Source organism: Chlamydotis macqueenii, chromosome 2 (assembly GCF_036417535.1).
Source record: "Chlamydotis macqueenii isolate bChlMac1 chromosome 2, bChlMac1.mat, whole genome shotgun sequence".
Lineage (NCBI taxonomy): Eukaryota > Metazoa > Chordata > Aves > Otidiformes > Otididae > Chlamydotis > Chlamydotis macqueenii.
Window position 1 is genome coordinate 48103898 of NC_141557.1, and position 18612 is coordinate 48122509.

At 39.6% G+C, this 18612-nt stretch overlaps 1 protein-coding gene across 4 annotated transcripts in view; it reads right to left on the reverse strand.

The window, feature by feature from the left end:
- Positions 1 to 18612, reverse strand: part of MYRIP (myosin VIIA and Rab interacting protein) — a 239444-nt gene that overhangs the window by 22670 nt on the left and 198162 nt on the right. For all 4 annotated transcript variants that reach the window (XM_086742861.1, XM_086742862.1, XM_086742864.1 and 1 more), the window contains exons 9-11: positions 17370 to 17547; positions 12583 to 13223; positions 3525 to 3764 (exon numbers count right to left, since the gene is read on the reverse strand). In XM_086742861.1, coding sequence (XP_086598987.1) covers positions 3525 to 3764; positions 12583 to 13223; positions 17370 to 17547 — 1059 coding nt within the window. The remainder of the gene's footprint in view (positions 1 to 3524; positions 3765 to 12582; positions 13224 to 17369; positions 17548 to 18612) is intronic.

Here is an 18612-nt window from a genome sequence, read left to right on the forward strand (position 1 = left end):
CCTTTCATTGCACTACTGAGATGTGCAGGCTTTCCAGAGGTCTGCATATCCCTGAAAGACCATGAACTACTTCTGCAGGTTAAGAAGCACAGAATGTTGTCTATAAAAACAAGCCTGCTGTAGGATTATGTTTGTTTTAGAGAGCTGTGAATCTCCACAAGACCATTTCAGGCAATCACAAACTTAGAAATGTTGAAAATGTTTATGCTGAAGATCTAAGAGGATTTAAGTCTAAGGCATAAAATTAACTTGCATTAATTAATACCTACCTAAATCCTCAAGTATCCCACATGATCTAAGTAATTAACTCAAAGGTCATCATTTTCAAACTCATATCTAAAGGCAGACATACAACTCAAGAGCTTAGCTCGAGATAGCAACTGAGAACACATAAATGCCCAACCACAGCTAATTCCCCACTCAAGACGTGTCAATTCTTGCTATTGCTACAGACCTGAATATACTAAATACCCTTTTTAAAGCATCATCTCAACACGTGATTATATGAGATTCCCAGCTTCCATTAAAAATAGAAGTCCAGATTTTGAAAGGTGCTGACATGTCAGATTTTCATGAGCATCAGGTACTTAATTTCCAGTGATTCAATGAACAATACATGTTTTTTAAAATCTTAGTCTATGGTCACATGTACTGTAACTAGAAATTCCCTGTGATTTAAGGTTGCTAATGTGTTCCAGAATAAGCTTGAGAATAGAAGACTAAAGGCTAACAGAGGCAAGCAAAATGGCTAAAATATAAGCAAGATGGCTAAAACACAATATTTAATTTGTGTTCAAGAGCTCAAAACAGATTGTAGGCACTTGAGCTCTCATTTCAATGGCCCAGAATTAGTGCTCCTGTATACTTTATTTGAAACTTGATGCCCAGGTCAGAAGTCTGGGTCTCTTGTTGAGAAGTTAAGTGCCAGTCAGAAAGATATGTAATTCCCTACATAGGCAATCTCCAAAAATCAGGCTTTTTAGAGACAGCATATTGGGACATTTGGCTTTTAAGGCACCTAAAAATACTGGTTCCCTGAAAATATGTTTTCTATGCTTGTCTCCATTGAGACATACCATCTACTCAAATTTATTGCGTGTTTTAGGAGTTTAGCTAGGTCTTCATATTTTAGGTTACCATAGCCACAACCGGTACTATACACCGTCACCTTCAGTATTTCATTGTAAGATGCTGGTCAGCCACCTTTCCAAAGAGAAGGCACACGTCAAAAGATTTTAAATCACCTCTAAGGACAACTGTCAAGAGTAAGAATGAAAGCAAACCTGCTTGTTTCTCTACAGCTGAAGCAAGTTCCACTATCAATTCCGCTGAAGTCGTGACCATGAATAGTACTGGGATATTTTGGTTTATTTATAATGGACAGGAAGAATACATACTGTGACCATGAATGACTGAAACTTTTTTTTTCGTCCAAAACCAATAACTAATTAGGAACTCCAAGCATTCTCTTTTTTTTTGCTGAACATGGTATGTCTCTTATTCTTTTAAACTCAAGGAAATTTTACTGAGGAAAAAAAAATTAATCTTTGCATTATTTTAAATAACTGACAGAAAACTGTTAAAGAAATGATAAAATTAGAGGAGGAAAAACCAACGAATATTACTTTTCAGATGCATGCAGATGAATAAATACACTACAAAATATACACTTGCCATTTTCAGTGCTCAGTTCACCATACAGGAGCATTTCAGAAAGTCTTATAGCCTTTAATTCTCGGCTTTAATTGCATCATGTTATACCCTAACTAGTCTATATATCCTGTTGAAGGACGTCCATGGAGATTGTCTAGTTCAACCCTTCTGCTCAAAAGTGAGTAAACTAGATCAGGTTGCCCAGGGCTGTGTCCAGTCAAATTCTGATTATCTTCAGGACATAGACTCTACAATGTCTCTGGGAAACCTATTCCAGCATTTGACCACCCTCACAGTGAAAAAGCTTTTTATGTTTAAATGGATTTTCAGTCTCTGATTGCAACCCTTTCAGCACAGCAATTAATGCAATTTTCAATCCATCTCACTGTCTACTTATCCAGTCCTTACTAGCTCAATCTGTCTGTGAGGATGTTACATGAGACAGTGTTGAAAGCCTTGGTAAAGTCAAAATAAACAATATTCAGTGCTCTGAATGCCTCAGATTACCATGATCTTTCAAAGATGAACAAGAATGGCCTCACAATGACAAGGGCCAGTTACCTCAGCTCTTGTAAGCGCATCCCTATCAGGTGCCATGCACATGTGTATGTCCCATTTGCTGAAATCTTTGCTAGCTTGATTCTCCTCTACCAAGGGTAAGTCTTCACTGCTCCAGATTCTCCCATAGGTCTCAGGGTCCCAGGATTCTTGAGGGCAAATCTTACCCGTAAACTGAGGTGAAAACAATGTTGTAAAACTTAGCATTTTCTATGTCACTAGGTCACTGCAGTAGTAAACCTCACTTTCTCTCATTTGCCTTTTGCTACTGATGTAGAAGCCCTTCTTATTTCCCTTCATGTCGCTCACCAGATTCAAGTCCAGGTGGGCACTGGTTTTCCTGACACCATTTCTGCACACTTGGACAATGTCCTGTTGTCCACCTGGGTCACTTGATCCACATCCTGGTGTATTATTTCTTTATATCATTTGAACAAAACGCCTTTCAAATGATGAAGAATAAATTTCCTTTTTGTCCACATCCCCTGTCAAAGCTGAGCTGCTGTGCAGACAAGACCCCAAGAGGTAAGTCAAGACACACAGTAGATAAGAAAGAGCCTAAGGTGATCTAAGAGATAAGAGTGCTTGACTGGCAAGGGACAGTGCCAGGCTTCTACAGAACCAAATTCAAGCACACTACATGATCTGAAGAGAAATTCAGAGGTAGAAAGGAAAGAGAGCAGTGATAAGTCCTGTGGAGTGACACTGAAAGCAGACATCTCATTGTAAGGGTGAAATGGCACCAATGGAGTATTTCATACATTATCAGAACTGACACTGGATTTCAGTTTCACTAGAATATCACTACTCACAGAGGCCTATTAGCTGACAGAGTAACAGGGTTGGAAAGCTTTAAAGAACAAAATATTCCAATAGAGAGGCAAAAGAAAGATCTAGGATATCAGAATGAACTACATGATACCAAAAAGAGGCGAGCAAACAAAAGGACTGAAAAAACCCATTTAAACCAGTTGGTTAGCAAGGATGAAAAAAAAACCTGGATATGATTTAAAACAAAAATGTATAAGCTGATTCTCAGAGAGTATAAACTGACATAATTACATTAATATCAGCCACTTAACAGGTTTACTACAGAAGCTAAGTTCACTGATCTGAATTGATGCTGTAGGCACACATGGAGGAACACACACCTTAACTGAAGATTTACCTGCACAAGGGTTGCAAGCTCAGACCCAGTGTAAGGGACTTTGGGTTTTTTAAAGCAACTATATTTAATTTTCTAACCACAATGTTCTCTTTCTGGATTCTAACTTTTACAATACTGTCCTCATTCCTCTACAATGACCACTTACCTTCTTTAACTCTTCCTGAATACTTTTGCCATTTTCCTCTGAGGACAAACTCTCCTTCTGATTTTCAGGGTCTGTTCTAGGTTCTGACTCCTGTTCTTCACCAGAAGATGTTTCCTTGTCACTCATTTTAGCAGCAAGCTGAAACAATCTGGATTTAAGCTCCTCTTCCATACCATCAGGCTTGACATTATGATGCTGATCCTCACTGCTTATATCTGTTTCTGATAAATCCTCAAAATCCTACAAATAAATTAGAAGAACAGTATAATTACTGCATAGGTAGAGAAAGAAAAACAAACAGCTTCCTATAAAAGTATAGGTATGATCACTCTGCAGGGAAGCTAGAAAGAAAGCACACTAAGTGTGTTCACAAGAAAATACCATGTCTTTACAGAGGAATACCAGCAAACCCACACTCGTTGGATTATATTTATCATTCTTGCTTACTTATATATTATGTTAAAAGGAACTATAAAAATCATTATGCATCTGTGTGCAGCTAATAAAATATGCTTAAACAGCATTTCTCATTCCCAGTGCTGCACTGCCACCACTCCCATGCATGGTGCAGTTAAAGAAAGTGAAGTGTGGGAATGAAATAACTTGTGACCTGGCAGGCTGTTGTGGTTTAACCCCAGTCAGCAATCGAGTACCACACAGCCCTCACTCACCCTCCCCCTCCCCAGCATGATGGCGGAGAGAATTGGGAAGAAAGCAAAACTCGTGGGTCGAGATGAAGACAGTTTACTAAGGTAGCAAAGGAAGATGACAATAATAATAAAATATAAGGATGATAAAATACACAAAATGAATGATGCACAATTTCTCACCACCCAACAACCACTAACCAATACAGCCCATCTCGAGCAGTGATCACGGAAAGAAACTGAAAGTGATCTCGGAATGATCCCAAGCAGCGAGAAAGAGAGAGTTGCCCACTGGCCAACTTGCACTTACATACTGAGCATGATGTCTGTGGTATGGAATACTTCCTTTGGCCAGTTTTTGTCAACTGTACTGGCTATACCCCTCCCAGCTTCTTGCACCTGCATATTAGCAAAACCTGGGAAGCTGAAAAAAGTCCTTGGTCTCTTTAGACTACTAACATCATCAGTGTATTAGCAGCATTCTTCACATACCAGATCCTATACTAAATCCAAAATACAGCATCTACTGTGAAGAAAATCAGTTCCATCCCAGCTGAAACCAGGACACAGGGTGTCCAGCTTTCAGTAGAAAGTTGCACTTGAGTTCCCTGACTGCTTGGTCTTGAGCACCACCTGTGTTTTTTCTTAAAGACTACTGGAAACAAGTTTTGAAAAATCTCTCTTTTATTACATGGTGGTGCTTAAGATTTTCAGCTTTCCCAGTGATTATGTACACAGGTGGATCCTCTACAGTGACGATTATTTTCCAAACGCCAACCTCCTTGGAACAAGTTCAATCTCTAGGAGGCATCTTCTTTTCTTACTCTTGGACCCTTAAAGGTGGGAAGTACTCAGAGGCTCCGTGTTAAGTACAGTGGGTGTTATAGACTCAAGCACAAGTCCCTTACTTTGGAGGCTGAACAGAAGAAAAGCAAAATCTTTTTGCAAGTCTGTTCAGCAGGGTGCCTGCTCAACATTTAATAATGGAGAAAGGGGGATATTTTTGTCAGCCCTTGGAAGAAAATATGTCATGGCTGTTCCAAAAACTAATGTCCAGATGCATATCAATTCATTTTCTGGATCTGTGCTACCTGATTAGTACCCAATTTCTGTTGATTTCCACTACAGTCCATGGAGAGAGACAGGCATCTCCAGAGCAACCTGCTCCACCTATAGCGTTAACTGCCTTCTGGAAATGTTCTTCTCTCCCTCCTGACTGTTAAGGGAAAACTTTGAATAATTAGGCACTTCATTCAGTACTTCAGCCAAATGCATAAAGCCAGGTGGAATTAGGTGGTTTTAAAAGTGATGAATTCTTTGAAATGGAGCATAATCATGACAAAACCACCCAAAAGGAGGCTATAAGAACGCAGCCTAGGACCCAGAAGTGGTAGGCTCATTGCAGCGGATCTAAGAGGATGACTTGGAGCAATTCTCAGATAGGAAATTATTTCTGTTTGCCTTAAGCTCTCCTAGCTGTCTCCAGACACTGCTGGAGAGACTAAAAGCTGTGTTCTCTCTACCATTCATTTGGAAATACATAAACAGGAGATTTGCTTTGCAGGCTACTCTCTCTGTAGTCACAGAAGCAGTATTTATGGATGGACCAATTACCTCCCGTTCTCACAGGAAATGCTAACTCTGACAACGCCTTCACAAACCCTACCCACCAAACTGCTCTGAATGGGTTGACACATCATGTTCATAATGTCCGTCCTCATGTCTCATGCAGTAAACCATGCTGTAGTATCTAGCACTTTCACAGCTTTCTGAACAATTTTTGTCTGCAGTTATCTGTGAATTGATTACACAACTGAATTATTGCTTTATAGCTCACCTGTGCACTACCAGGATGCAGAAAGCCCTTTTCGACAATCAGGATTTGAAAGTACATGATTAGCTATAATAGAAGGGGAACCACAGGCTTATGTTGAAATTTATTATTTTCCCAAACAATCAGCTTTTGCAGAATAAAAGCCTCTTCTGATAAATGAACTTCACAAATGTTTAGAATAAGATCTAGAACAAGATTTCAAATCATTGTGCTTCCACTTCAGTTTTACAATATGTTATAATATGCTTTTACGTGCATTTAGAAGACTGGTGTCATTTAACCTTTTTAATTAAAAATCTTTATTTATCATAATGGTGCTTCCTCAAATTGTAACAAGAGATTTTTTCAGAAATATTCTGTGTGTCATTCAACAATTCATTACAACCCCTGCCCAACAATCTGGTATTGAAAAATACTCACATATCGCTAAACCACTCTAAAAAGATCTGAAAGTTGTTGTTGAATCAATTAGTTCATTAGTTGAGTTTGTACAATCATAATTTATGGGATTTACAGGATAGAAAGCATAGGTAAACTGTGCACTTGTATTTTAGGAGACTCCAGTTTAGTACAGATATGTCTCATTAAATCTGAGCTATTTACAGTTAAGTATCTAGTCTAAGTTAATTACTAGAATCCCTGTATACTTGAGTTACCTCAATTTATTTAATAGGTACCTCCAAAAACCTACTCTAATTTACCAAAACATGTCATTTAGGGTTGCAAGTCTTGCTGGTGAGCTCTGACAGCCCTGCACCAGGGGTGTGCTTCCTCTAGCAGTGTCTAGGCAGGAAAAGTACGGTTTACCTTGGGCTCGGGTCTGCAAGGGAGAGAAGATAATCCCATTCTATCCAGACATTTGAGCAGACCAAGCTTGTAGAGTCAAAAGTTTGCTGGTCTTGTTTAAATAAGCTGACAAATATGTGTATAAAATCTAGTGGAGCAGTGAGGGAGGCTGGCAGTCCAGAGGGGCAGGTTTTCCCACGTTTCACCTTCACCACTGTACTGTGAAGTACTGACAGACTTCATCGTGCAGCGAGACATGCGTGATTTCCCTGGGGGCTTCTCACATAGACTTGCTCAGCTCTAACTGCTTAGCAGCTATATTGGAGTAGCAATACACACATACCCCCATGGAAATCACCACCAGCTAATGTAAAGAATCCATACTGACAACAGCAGGATCACAACTCCTCTTGATCCTGAAAAATTACCAGCCTTTCTAGGATCACACATGGCAGTACCTTTTAGGTTGTCTCTACTGCTCATTGAAATCCTGTAGAGCCCTCCACTTGACTTCCCATGCATTTTGGAGGAAGACCTGGCAGGACAATATTGCTAAATTGCCCAGCTTCAGCAGGATAAAAAAAAATCGAGGATGTAGTTCTATGAAAAAAGGAGAGCTCATGTAGCAACCTAGCACTGCTGAAATAGTCATCCTGCACCTTCCTGTTATCTACCTGGTTGTGACGAGTTGCATAGCCTTGTCGAAGTGTGCTAGGGCTGACAAAGGAGAGATACTGGACCATGCTGGAGGCAGGTGGAGGGAAGGCAGGAAGGCAGACAGGAAGGAGGTATTCCTCTTCTGACAGCAGCAAGCTGCTATGTTACCTATGTCACACGTCACACTTACCAAAAAGTTACCGATTCTAGCTTATGCTTTAACACATATTAAATAATTTTCCTAACTCATTGGCTGGGAAACTTTTTCAGACATATCCTGCATGTAATTCAAGAACTCTTTACAACCCCTGCCCAGCAACCTATTAATAAAAAATACTCATATATTGCTAAATGTTTTGCTACATTTTTCTTTAGCTTTTTGCTACGTTTGCCAGCACAGGTGAAAGTCATGAGCTGCCTTGGCATACCTAGGGTCTTAGTCCACATTAGTTAAGTTTGTGTTACGAAAACACATCCCTTCTTGGGGGAGGACTCACCTTGAGAGTACTGATTTTCTTACAGCTGGATTAATGTATGTCTATTATCCCTCTTTCTGCTTTTCAATCTCCTTACAATGAGCAGGTGGAGTATTTACATTTCCAAGAGCTGTTAGTTCCTACTTACATGCAGAGATAATGATATCCTATAATGCTATGCTTTGTGGTGTCTGTTACTGGTAGGCTGCTTGGCTTGTGTGTTGAGCTTTTCAGATGGTGGCAGTGAACTATTTGAGAGGAGATGTTACCTCTTTCATGGATTAACACATTAAAAAATGCATTAGAAGCCATGATAACAATAAAAAAAATACATTGAAAGGTACTATTATTATTATTAATTTAATAGATGCTATCTTAAACTTCATTATTCTGTACTGTTCACATTTTGGCTCTATCTGGTAAGTTTAATGACATATTTTTGTTTGTATACATCATTGTGTAAATTCCCATTTGCATCCTTGAGCAACATGTCATACTAACATCTGCAAACAAGAATAAAGCACTACCACTTTATCCAAAAACAGTTTCAGAGAGGGCCTGGGAGGCTAACACAGCCACAAACCTGGTCTCACTGAAGGAAAATCAAGTATTTCTAATGCAAGCATAGGTCCTTTAGCAGACAATGAACAATTAAATAACACCTTTCCTCATACACACTGTCCAAATCCTTGCATGCAAATGGCTGATAACTCAATGTAACCCTAGCAAACAACAAAAAAAAAAAAAAAGCCCCAAAATTAAGTAAGCAAATAAAGTACTGGCTTGGAGGCTCCAACCAAATCCATGTTATACTATAAACTCTTGAGAGAAAGCTCCATTCAGATAAGAAACAAAAAATCAGAAATGACAGGAGAAGACAGGAATTGTGAGGTTTGCAGGCAGTTTCTCAGCGAGAGCCCAGGGCAGCTATTTTCAATAAATACATCCCAAGCGCCATCCCGTGGGGACCGGCAGCCCGACAGCGCTCACCCCGTACCTGGCTGCAGGGCCAGAGGGCTGTCATTAACTGGTGGCGTCTTCTAATCAAAGCAGCAAACTCATAATGAGGGTGATTCCTCCACTTGAAGCAATTAAGCCACTCCACTTCCTCTCAGAAATACAAGAATTGCAGCTACACTAAGCAACAACTCCTCTCAAAGAGATAATGAAAGCCAATATAGCAATATTATTATTATTACCAATTATTAATATTATTAATGATAATGAAAGCAGACAGAGATTGGTGGTTTGAGCAGCAATTTCTTGTAAAAAGCTACAATTTGAAAAATAATTATCATTAAAAGCAAGGTTGCCCTTCCCAATTCAGGCTCCCCAGGAATATAACTCCTCTGTGTTACACAGGCAATTGGGTTGTCAGAAATTTGTTACAGTAGGACATCAGTTTTATCAGGACAGTTTTTATGCCCCTCTGTACTTGCTTCACAACCATGTTTACAGCATTTCTACAAGTAATGCAGTGAGGCAGGTTGTTCTTTTACCTATCATGGCTAAAAATCTCCCCAAATACAGTACATCTTGATACTTGTTTTCAGGTTTCCCTTTTTAAGTCACTCCAGACTTCATACAATGATTCTCTCTCAGTCACAAAGTCAGCATTCCAGTGTCGAGTCTGAAATCGGTTTTAAAAAACTGCCACAGTATTATCTTAATCTAGATACTGGCTCTTGATTTAAAAATATCTAATTTTTAATAGAAAATCAGTTGTGAGTTACGAAATGACTGCAATTATTCCAGAATGTTACTGCTTACAGTTCTCCAGATTTGGAGCAGAGAGAGGAAAGGGTCTGTTTTCATTTCACTGTGAGGCTCGAGGAGCAGCAAACAAGAAAACGACCTGCACTATTTGAAAACTACAAAAGAAAATGGGACTTTTAGACTGCTAAACTGAAATTTGGTTCTCTAATGCTGATGAAAACATAATGGTTAAACAAATTATCATGTTATTATTACAATGCAGTAAAATAAGGTTATTTTTTATTAGAATGCAATAAAATCAGGAAAAAAGTATGTTTCTTCATTGCAGTTTACATAGTCAGTTGTTTGCTGTTTAATGCCAGATGAAACATGATTTACGACAACATGTTGCATGGTTTCTGTAAATTCTGTATAACCTCAGCACCTCCAAATCTGTGACTCATTTAAGATCCCACAATGACGCTTCCTTAACTTTACGCTGCATGCAGTTCTCCATGCACCTACGCTACCATTTTGTACAAACTATTCACATGTGGGGCTCTCTCTGCTGCAGCCTCAACCATTTTACCAAGATCAATACGTTACTTTGGGGACTACATGAAACCCTGACATCCCTTTGATCTCATTTTTCTAAGCAATATAAATTATGTCTGGCTAATTTATTTTCATACCTCAAATCGTATTCCTTATGCTCATGATCATTTTAATTGCTTCCTAGAATTGTTCAACCGTGCAACAACCTTGCTATAAATTGTAGGAGCCAGTCCGTTCCTGCTCCCAGCAGTGCTTCTTGTCCTAATGTGGGCACCAGCTGTCAAATCAGCCATCAGGTTGTGTGTGTACCCAGTCACACACGAAATGTATGCAAATCCACCCATACATAAACTTCCCAGTCAGAATTTCATTGCTTTGAAAACAGTAGTGTGATTTGGAGGCAGTGTGCCTTTGCCTGCCCCACCATGGCTGAGGGGACAGAAAAGCTGGAACAGTCTATTTAGCCTAAAGGGTACAAGGAAGGGGAGAACGGGTCAGAATCCAGAATCCCAAACCTTGCATTTTGAACACAATAGAGAGGGATATGCAACTCACAAGGAGTTGGAAAGAACAATCCTTTTCTTCACCAGCTTGTACTTTGAACCACACACTAAGCTGCTGAAGGATGCCATCACATATGCCTGGAAGCACTCTGCCTTTCTGAGCTCCACTGGACAAACATGGGGGAGGGTTTAGATTGCCTGCTAGGAAAAATTTCTTCACTGAAAGGGTTGGCATACATTGCAACAGGCTGCCCGAGGAAGTGGTTGAGTCACCATCCCTGAAGGTATTTAAAAGATGTGTAGATGTGGCACTTAGGGACATGGTTTAGTGGTGGACCTGGCAGCGCTAGGTTTAAGGTTGGACTCGATGATTTTAAGGGTCTTTTCCAACCTAAATCATTCTATGATTCTAGTCTCCTGGACCTTACCTGTGAGCTCCTATCTTCTATACTCTGCAGAGCAGCAGTAACTAGAAAGCCACAATATGAACACAGACACACATAGAATGTGCACAAATACGCAATGCCAGAAAGGGAAATTCAGAAGTCTGTGTACAAAACACGGTCTTTGTGCAGTCCCTGGAAAGTCCTGTAATTCTGTCTGATGTTCTAAGAAGTCATTAATGGCCACTGATGTGGTGTTAAAACACATTATCATACATAACTCCCCTTCAACAACTCTAGATTGTAAATGTATGAGGACGTGAGTATAAATGAATCAGTACAAAACATCTACACCTGTCTCCTAAAAGCAAATGGAATAGACACAGCACTAACAATAGTTTATCCAGCATTAAAAACCTGCTGAAATCCTAGAATCCTAATCTTGACTTATGATCAGCTGTACTGATGTCTTTCTATGGGAAATACAGCAGCACAAGCAAAGACATACAATTTCAGGCATTCTAAAATTGCTCATATGGCTTTAAAGACTGGATCAGGCTGCTTGTAGTCAGAGGCACAGGGAGAAGACAGCACTTAGCTCCTTGCTTCAGGCTTACCATTACTCTACTGCAGCAATGATGCAGCTACAGGATTTGAGAGGGGTAGGACATGGGAAACGGAACCGGACAAGGGGTCGGTATTCTCCTCACCCAGTTGGGTAATTACTTAGAAGTGTGCTTGTACTGCTAAAAACGTTTTGGGAGACAATTGGATCCCTTACATAATATCAGTTCCAGGCCTGGATGAACTCCAGAAAGACTTCTTTGCTTTCTGGTTATCTCATGCTTGTTTAAAAGAAATGTTTGGGAAGTGCTTTGCTGTCTTCAAGTTGTACGATCAGTTGTATTCCAAGTTTGAGCTGTTACATTCTGTTTGTTTTCATTCTTTTTTTTAACCAAGTGACAAATTATTTAAATGGAAGTAGTCTGTAAACACGCTAGCACACCAGAACTCATAATGAAATGGTCTATTAAAAGCAGGCATCACTTGGACCATATGTCAAAACCAGCCCTTTCTGAATTTCTGCTGCTTATTAGCTTTATCCCTTATCAGGACATTTGCAAACAGCACACAGGAGATTCCCAGGCATACGAATTATTTCGTATTCCAAGAACAATGGAGTTAAAAAACCCCAAACAAACAACACAACAGAACAGGTGATTAGTCAACATTTGCTAGCTGTTGGCAAATCCTGACTATTTTTTTAAGAGCACTGTATTCTACAGCATTAACAATGTCATTGATCAGATGGAAGTGGCGCATTTGAGAAAGAGGCAAAGCCTGCTCATGGTATATGTAACACTTTATCTTTGCTTCTTCTCAGTTATGAGGCACGGGGAGAATAAAGCTTGCAAGAACACTCCACCTCCCACTCACGACTCACGTGTTATTGCAGGTATAGCTTAATTAGTTTTGCCTAGCTCTTTCTGAGATTGCATTTGGTAAGCTCAAACACAATTACCTGACTTAAATTGGGTTTTGTGCCATTTTTTCCTTCACATAATTCTTCAGAAATTGCTTTGTTCTTTCTCCACCTTCTTGACCTCTTTTCTAAATCATAAAGGACTTCTTCAGTCTCACTGCTGTCTGAATAGCCCAAGCTGGTTGCCTGCGGATTGAAATTTACATCCAGTTCTCCATGGAAATGTTTTTTTTCCATTCTGGGCATATCGCTTTGAGTTCTGCTTTGTAACCAGAGAAGTTTGCTAGGTCCTTTAGCTTCCTGGGAAGAGTTTACTGAAGATGTTTCAGAATCAGAGAATAGTGTCTCAGTATTGGTGTATAACCCAGAGGAAGGGGAAGTCACTGCCTGGTACTGGTCATTGCCATAAACCCATTCAGTACCATACTGGGAATTGGTGTAATAGAAGTCGTCTGGTAATTGCCGAGGTCTCCGACGCAGCTTGTTCAAGGCCACATTCCAGTCGTAGTCATCCTCGCTGTCTGAGCCCATCTCATCATAGGCAGACACAATGCTGGATTCATTCTCCAGTGCTTCAAATACTTGACTCTTTGGTTTGGCGAGCATTCGAGGACGAGGCAAAGTGACATTCTGCAAAGCTACCCAGTTTCCATCAGTGCTTTGGAAAACAGAAGGCGGATCTACAAAAATGAAACAAGAAAAATCATCGCTACGTGATCATAGTGTGAAAGGCTCATTTTCCTTGCCAGTTTGCGATCAACGGGCCATAAATTGGAGGGTTCAACAAAACTAATGAACAAATGCAAGTGTTGCTGCTACATGAATTCTCTCATGTTGTGAGCCATGCTGCTGTACTCCCTTTAATCAGAAGACACCACTTAAAATCACGTTGATGACTATTTAAAATGCGACAGTACTGGGAGGACCAAAGCTTTTTTCTAAAAGAATTATTACGAAAGGCTGAGGGAACATCAATACACAGATACGAAAATATCCTGTGTTTCGCAAATGCCTTCGATTCTCTTTCCTCCATCTTGAAAAGGAAGGATAGAAAAAGGATCGGAGAAGAGCAACAAAGTTTGCACCAGGTTCTGAATGGCCTCCATTCAAGGAATAATTAAGTAAGCCAGAGCTCTGCCATCTGGAGGAGAGAAGACTGGGAGTACACATGCTAAAAGAGATGGGGGAATCTCTTCCAACCTAACTACCAGAGGACATCGAGTGAAACTAGTGAAATCAAGGTTTGAAACAAAGAAAGAAGTGGGATGCAATGGGTACCAGACCTATGGAGCTTCTTGCCTAAGGGTGTTACGGATGCTAGAAATTAATCTGGGATAAAACAGAGATCGCTATGGACATGGAAGAGAAATACACTGAGGTTTACTAAATGCAGAAAAACACTTCTAGCTGAAATAGTCATTAAGCTGAAAGTTCTGGAGATTAAGAGCCTACTCAGAGGCAGCATGAAAAATACTCGCTTTCTCCTAATCTTTGCTCTTGCTTATGGTTACTGTCGCTGCTGTTGTATCCTAGACTAAATGCACTTTTTGTCTGACCCAAGCACTGTTGCTCTTGTATTCTGACACAGAGTATGTTTTACAACTCTGACAGAGAAAAAAAAAATCCACAAATATGGTCAAAAAGTGTTGTATAACTCACAGAATTGCATTTCTTCTAAATTTAGACTACATTTCCAATCAAACTTGAAAAGTCTCTTCATGGGAAATGTGAATGTGTGATGACTTTACTTCCCACAGTACTTGAATAAATATATAATGCCATGGATTTACACAGTAATCTCAGCCTACTGAACGAACTTTTCAGCCTTACAGATTCTTTCCATAGGTTCAAATTTGCCATTTCCAGAAAACTGTAGAAATACTTCTAAATTATTCGTTTTCTAAAATTGTAAACATAACATCACTAATTAAAAATGGGAGAAGTAAAATCTGGATAGTGTTGTAGATGATACTCAAGCATCTTGCATTACATGATTACAAATACTTGGAACTCAAAAAGATTACTTTTTCCTGGAATTGTTCATAAAGAACCTAAGTATACAGTAAAAAGGTGTGCTCAGTTTAAAAAAAAAAGAAGTCTGTAATGCACTACCACCAACAAAACACCCCACAAAAAAGAAACAATAATTAAATGATAATTAAACTTATGAGCTATGCAAGACTTAGAACAGTTTTTGTATTTGTTACTCATTTGAGTCCTTTTGGCTTGTTTTCACTTCCTGAATTTCAGGCCAACTCAGAGAACTTCAGAAAATACATCACTGAAGTCATTCTTACTCCTGCTTAAAAAGAAATCAAAATAGTAATAGTTTTTTTTTTTGTAGCAGTGACCAGTTGAGGATATAACTGAAGTCAGGTTTATAGTGACAACTAATAACTCTTTATTGTCACAGCTGATTTTGGAGGAAAAAAGAATACAAGTTATCAAGCATAAGGAACTTCCGCTTGTTCACTTTTTCCAACTGTGTTCACTAACCTAAGTATAGAATTTTCTTGAGGGAAAGAGGATATCTGATTAAAAACACTGTACCTTCAAACTAAGCAAACAGCTCTGCAATATATAAATCTCGAACAGGAACTGAATTCAGCTGCACTACATTAAACAAACGTCATGCAGTGGAGTGCCACATCTTTATACTTTTTTTCTCTCCCAAACCATAGCCCCTTATTTTGTTTACCACCAACCTATAAGAAGTGGTCAAACATCCTCAGTTAACTGAAGAAAGGACAGGATAGTAATTGATTACATCTTAGTGGGTAAGCAGGGTGGAAAGGAAAGCCACTGAGAACTTTATATTCAGAAAGCTGACTCAGTTTTATCCCAGCTTCAAGTAATGTCAAATGCTCCCTTCCTGATTTTCCAAAACAAAGCCACTTGAAAGAATGGAATTTGCACAAAATTCTTTGGGTACACGCTATAATTTATCCATGTGAAAATTAAAATACATTGAAGAAGTTTAATTATGAAATAATTGGTAAAGGGGAAAAAAAAAGCACTAATTAATGATTTGGTTCTTGAGTCATCATTTACACCAGTGCAAACTGTAATCAAAATGAATTGTGAACTGCTTTATGGGTACATGACTAAAAAGTCCACTGATGTTACCACTCCAAACTCTTGGTTGAGATTTCTTTTGTTTTCTGTATCCTAATACAGAGACACTTGCTACTGCATAGGTGAGATCATATTTACACAAATTAGCACAATCAGGTATTTACTATAAGCTCAATAGGCACCACAATTTCATCACAAATGTGGCTCTTGGATGAAAAAATGCAGAACAAATCCTCTGAGTAGAGCACCTGAACGCAAACTGGGTCAATTTGTCATTCTGCTATGGTTAAGCAATTGTTAAGTACTAAATTGCTCAACATTTGAATTCAATGGGATTGAAGTGGGTTCTTAAACTTAAGCACCCAATTAACTGCTTTACTGAAAACAGGCCTTCCACTAAAATGCCCAGGAGAACAACACTTCCGAAAAACGGATGAATGCAGTAATGCATATTTGGCTAAGTCAGATTTTAGTACTACTTTACTATCACTTTCTTTTTGGGGGAAGATGGGTATTGGCACTCTAATTTTCAGTCTCCCAGGTCATCAACTGGCATTACAGACAAACTAATCAAATTGATGGGCAGCCCCCATCCCTGGTCCCCAACACACCCAAACACATATTTTGGCTGCTTCTGCTTGCCAGCGCCTAGTGAGCCAGCTGTGAGAGTTACAGCACCAGTAGACGCACCCTACAAAAGCTGAGTTTTCTACTTGTTTAGCTTCATGAACTAATTTGCTACAGGGGTCAGATGGGCTCTACAGCTGCTACAAGAGAAGAAGCAGGAACAAGCAGACTCTGTCATGGGAGGACAACAGCAGATATATTAGCTTTGCTGTTCCCCGTCACCTGGAGCCAGGGGCTGCTGCTGCAGTGAGCAGTTCAGCCTCTCCCCTTGTGCAGCTGTGGGGATGAAAACTAACGAACTCTTCTGTGCAGCAGTTGCTTGGTGCTTGTGGCCTCATGAACACTACAGCCAGAACAAGAGAGGTAGTGGAAATGGGACCACCCCTAAGAGCAGGAACCACCTTCTTCAATGACATCCTGTACTTATGCCATCTTGAAGTAAGCAGGAAATTGCATTCTATCCCAGGGTGCTGATTCAGAAATGGGGCTGACTTACGAAGCTGTTCACCATCTCTCATCCATATTCACATCCGTATCTACTGCATGGAAAGAGAGAGGACAGATCTAGAAGTTTTTCAAACTTGTGTGGAAGCAGCAGTTAGTAGGGCTGCACAGAACATCACACTGGTGAATTCACTGGGGTTGAAAATAAAGGTGCAAGGGGTAATCCTAAACATGAATTATTTCACTGTTTGGTTCACTATGTAACCTCATGAACAGTTAACTGTGCAACAGAAGGGAAACTAGGGGCAGCTGCAAGCTCCTTAACTGGAGAACAAATAACCAGGTGACAAAGCAGGGCCCTTGGGCTCTTGTATCTTAGCAGCTCTGAAACGTATCCAAATTAAATGCCTAGCGCTTCCTAACAGTCCAAAATAACTCCCCAAAGGCTCAAATTTTCAATTTTGTCTTGGGAAAAAACAATGGTAAGATAAGCAATGACACAGCCTAATGAAATCATGACACTCAGCATCACCAAGTAGACATTTTTACATGTGACCCCCTGCAAGCCCAGAGATCAGCAGAAATTTCCTAGAGAAGGTCCTTGCTTTAATTTGTATTTATTCCACATGTGCGTGAGAACTAAAAAAAAAAAAAATCATATTCGTACTAGAAATATTTACTTGTTTCATTTAGCCTGTCCACACTTTTCCAGCTGGGTAATGCAGAGAGCTTGCGTTCCTTCTGCTTCCTGAATTGTCCTTTTTGCTGCCTCCAGAGAGCCTCATTCACAGATGTTGCAGGGTCTAGTCCTTTACTGGGCGTATCTTCACTAGCCAGGGAGAATGCAGACTGAGACCTCTGTGGGAATAAAAATCAAAGAGTGTAATTTAAAAATAGACATACTTAATTATCAACTCTTTACTGTAATTAGTATGAGTATTCAGCTACCCATGGAAATGTGTGATCTGCTAGCATTCAGAAATGGAATTTAATGTGTTCAGAAGAATAGCTCGAGCGCTAGATTGCTTATTTATGTGCATTTCTGATGCTATGCAAGGAGGCAGGAAATTGTTTATACTACTATGGACCATATGGAAAGAAATTAAGGTGAAGTCGTTAGGAATGTGCTTGATGAAGACTGATACCTAACTGGTTTGACTCAAGCCAGCCAGAAAGAGATCCTATTGTGGTGAGACATGATGATCTATTGTTGGCTCAACAGGCCATCTGGTGTAACAACTTGCACAAGTTAAAAATTTTTTAAAAGGCAAACAAACAGCCTGTTCCCCATAAATAGATGCAAAATCCAACTGATTTTAATGCAGAATTCTTTTGTTTGCTAGGACACACAACTCATGCAATATGCTGGGCAGTTTTATGCAGTCTTGCTAATGAAGTCAACACAGCCTACAACTGCACATCTATATGTTTCTAAGAAGGTCACATTTCAAGTCAAAATGATGTAAAACACTGTTGTGATTGTTAATGAGCCCTGACTGTTACTGAGGAGAAGGGGCTTTCCTTTAGATCAGACAGTTTTGACTTAGGCATTGGGGTCAGCAACATAAGTGACATTTAAGTTTAGCCAGATTTTCAAAACCTGTGAAAGCTGGTAGCATTCTGCTGATTTCAGGAGAAGCCACTCTTGCATATCAAATCACAAGTGCAATTCCAGAAACAACACTACAGCAGCTTGAGTCAAGTTTTAACATCTGACTGACGCTATTTTGTTGCAGCACAATTTTTTTTTTTAATTAATATCTTTGCTTTTGAGGATAGTATGTGCTTAGGCAGCTTGAACGGCAAAAGGGATCACTTTTTCAAATGACAACTAGCTTTTTCCCCATAACTTTTACCATTCAAAACCTCTGTCTCTGTCTTCATAACAGAGTCAGTAACAGACTGCCTGTATACGCCAGGTTT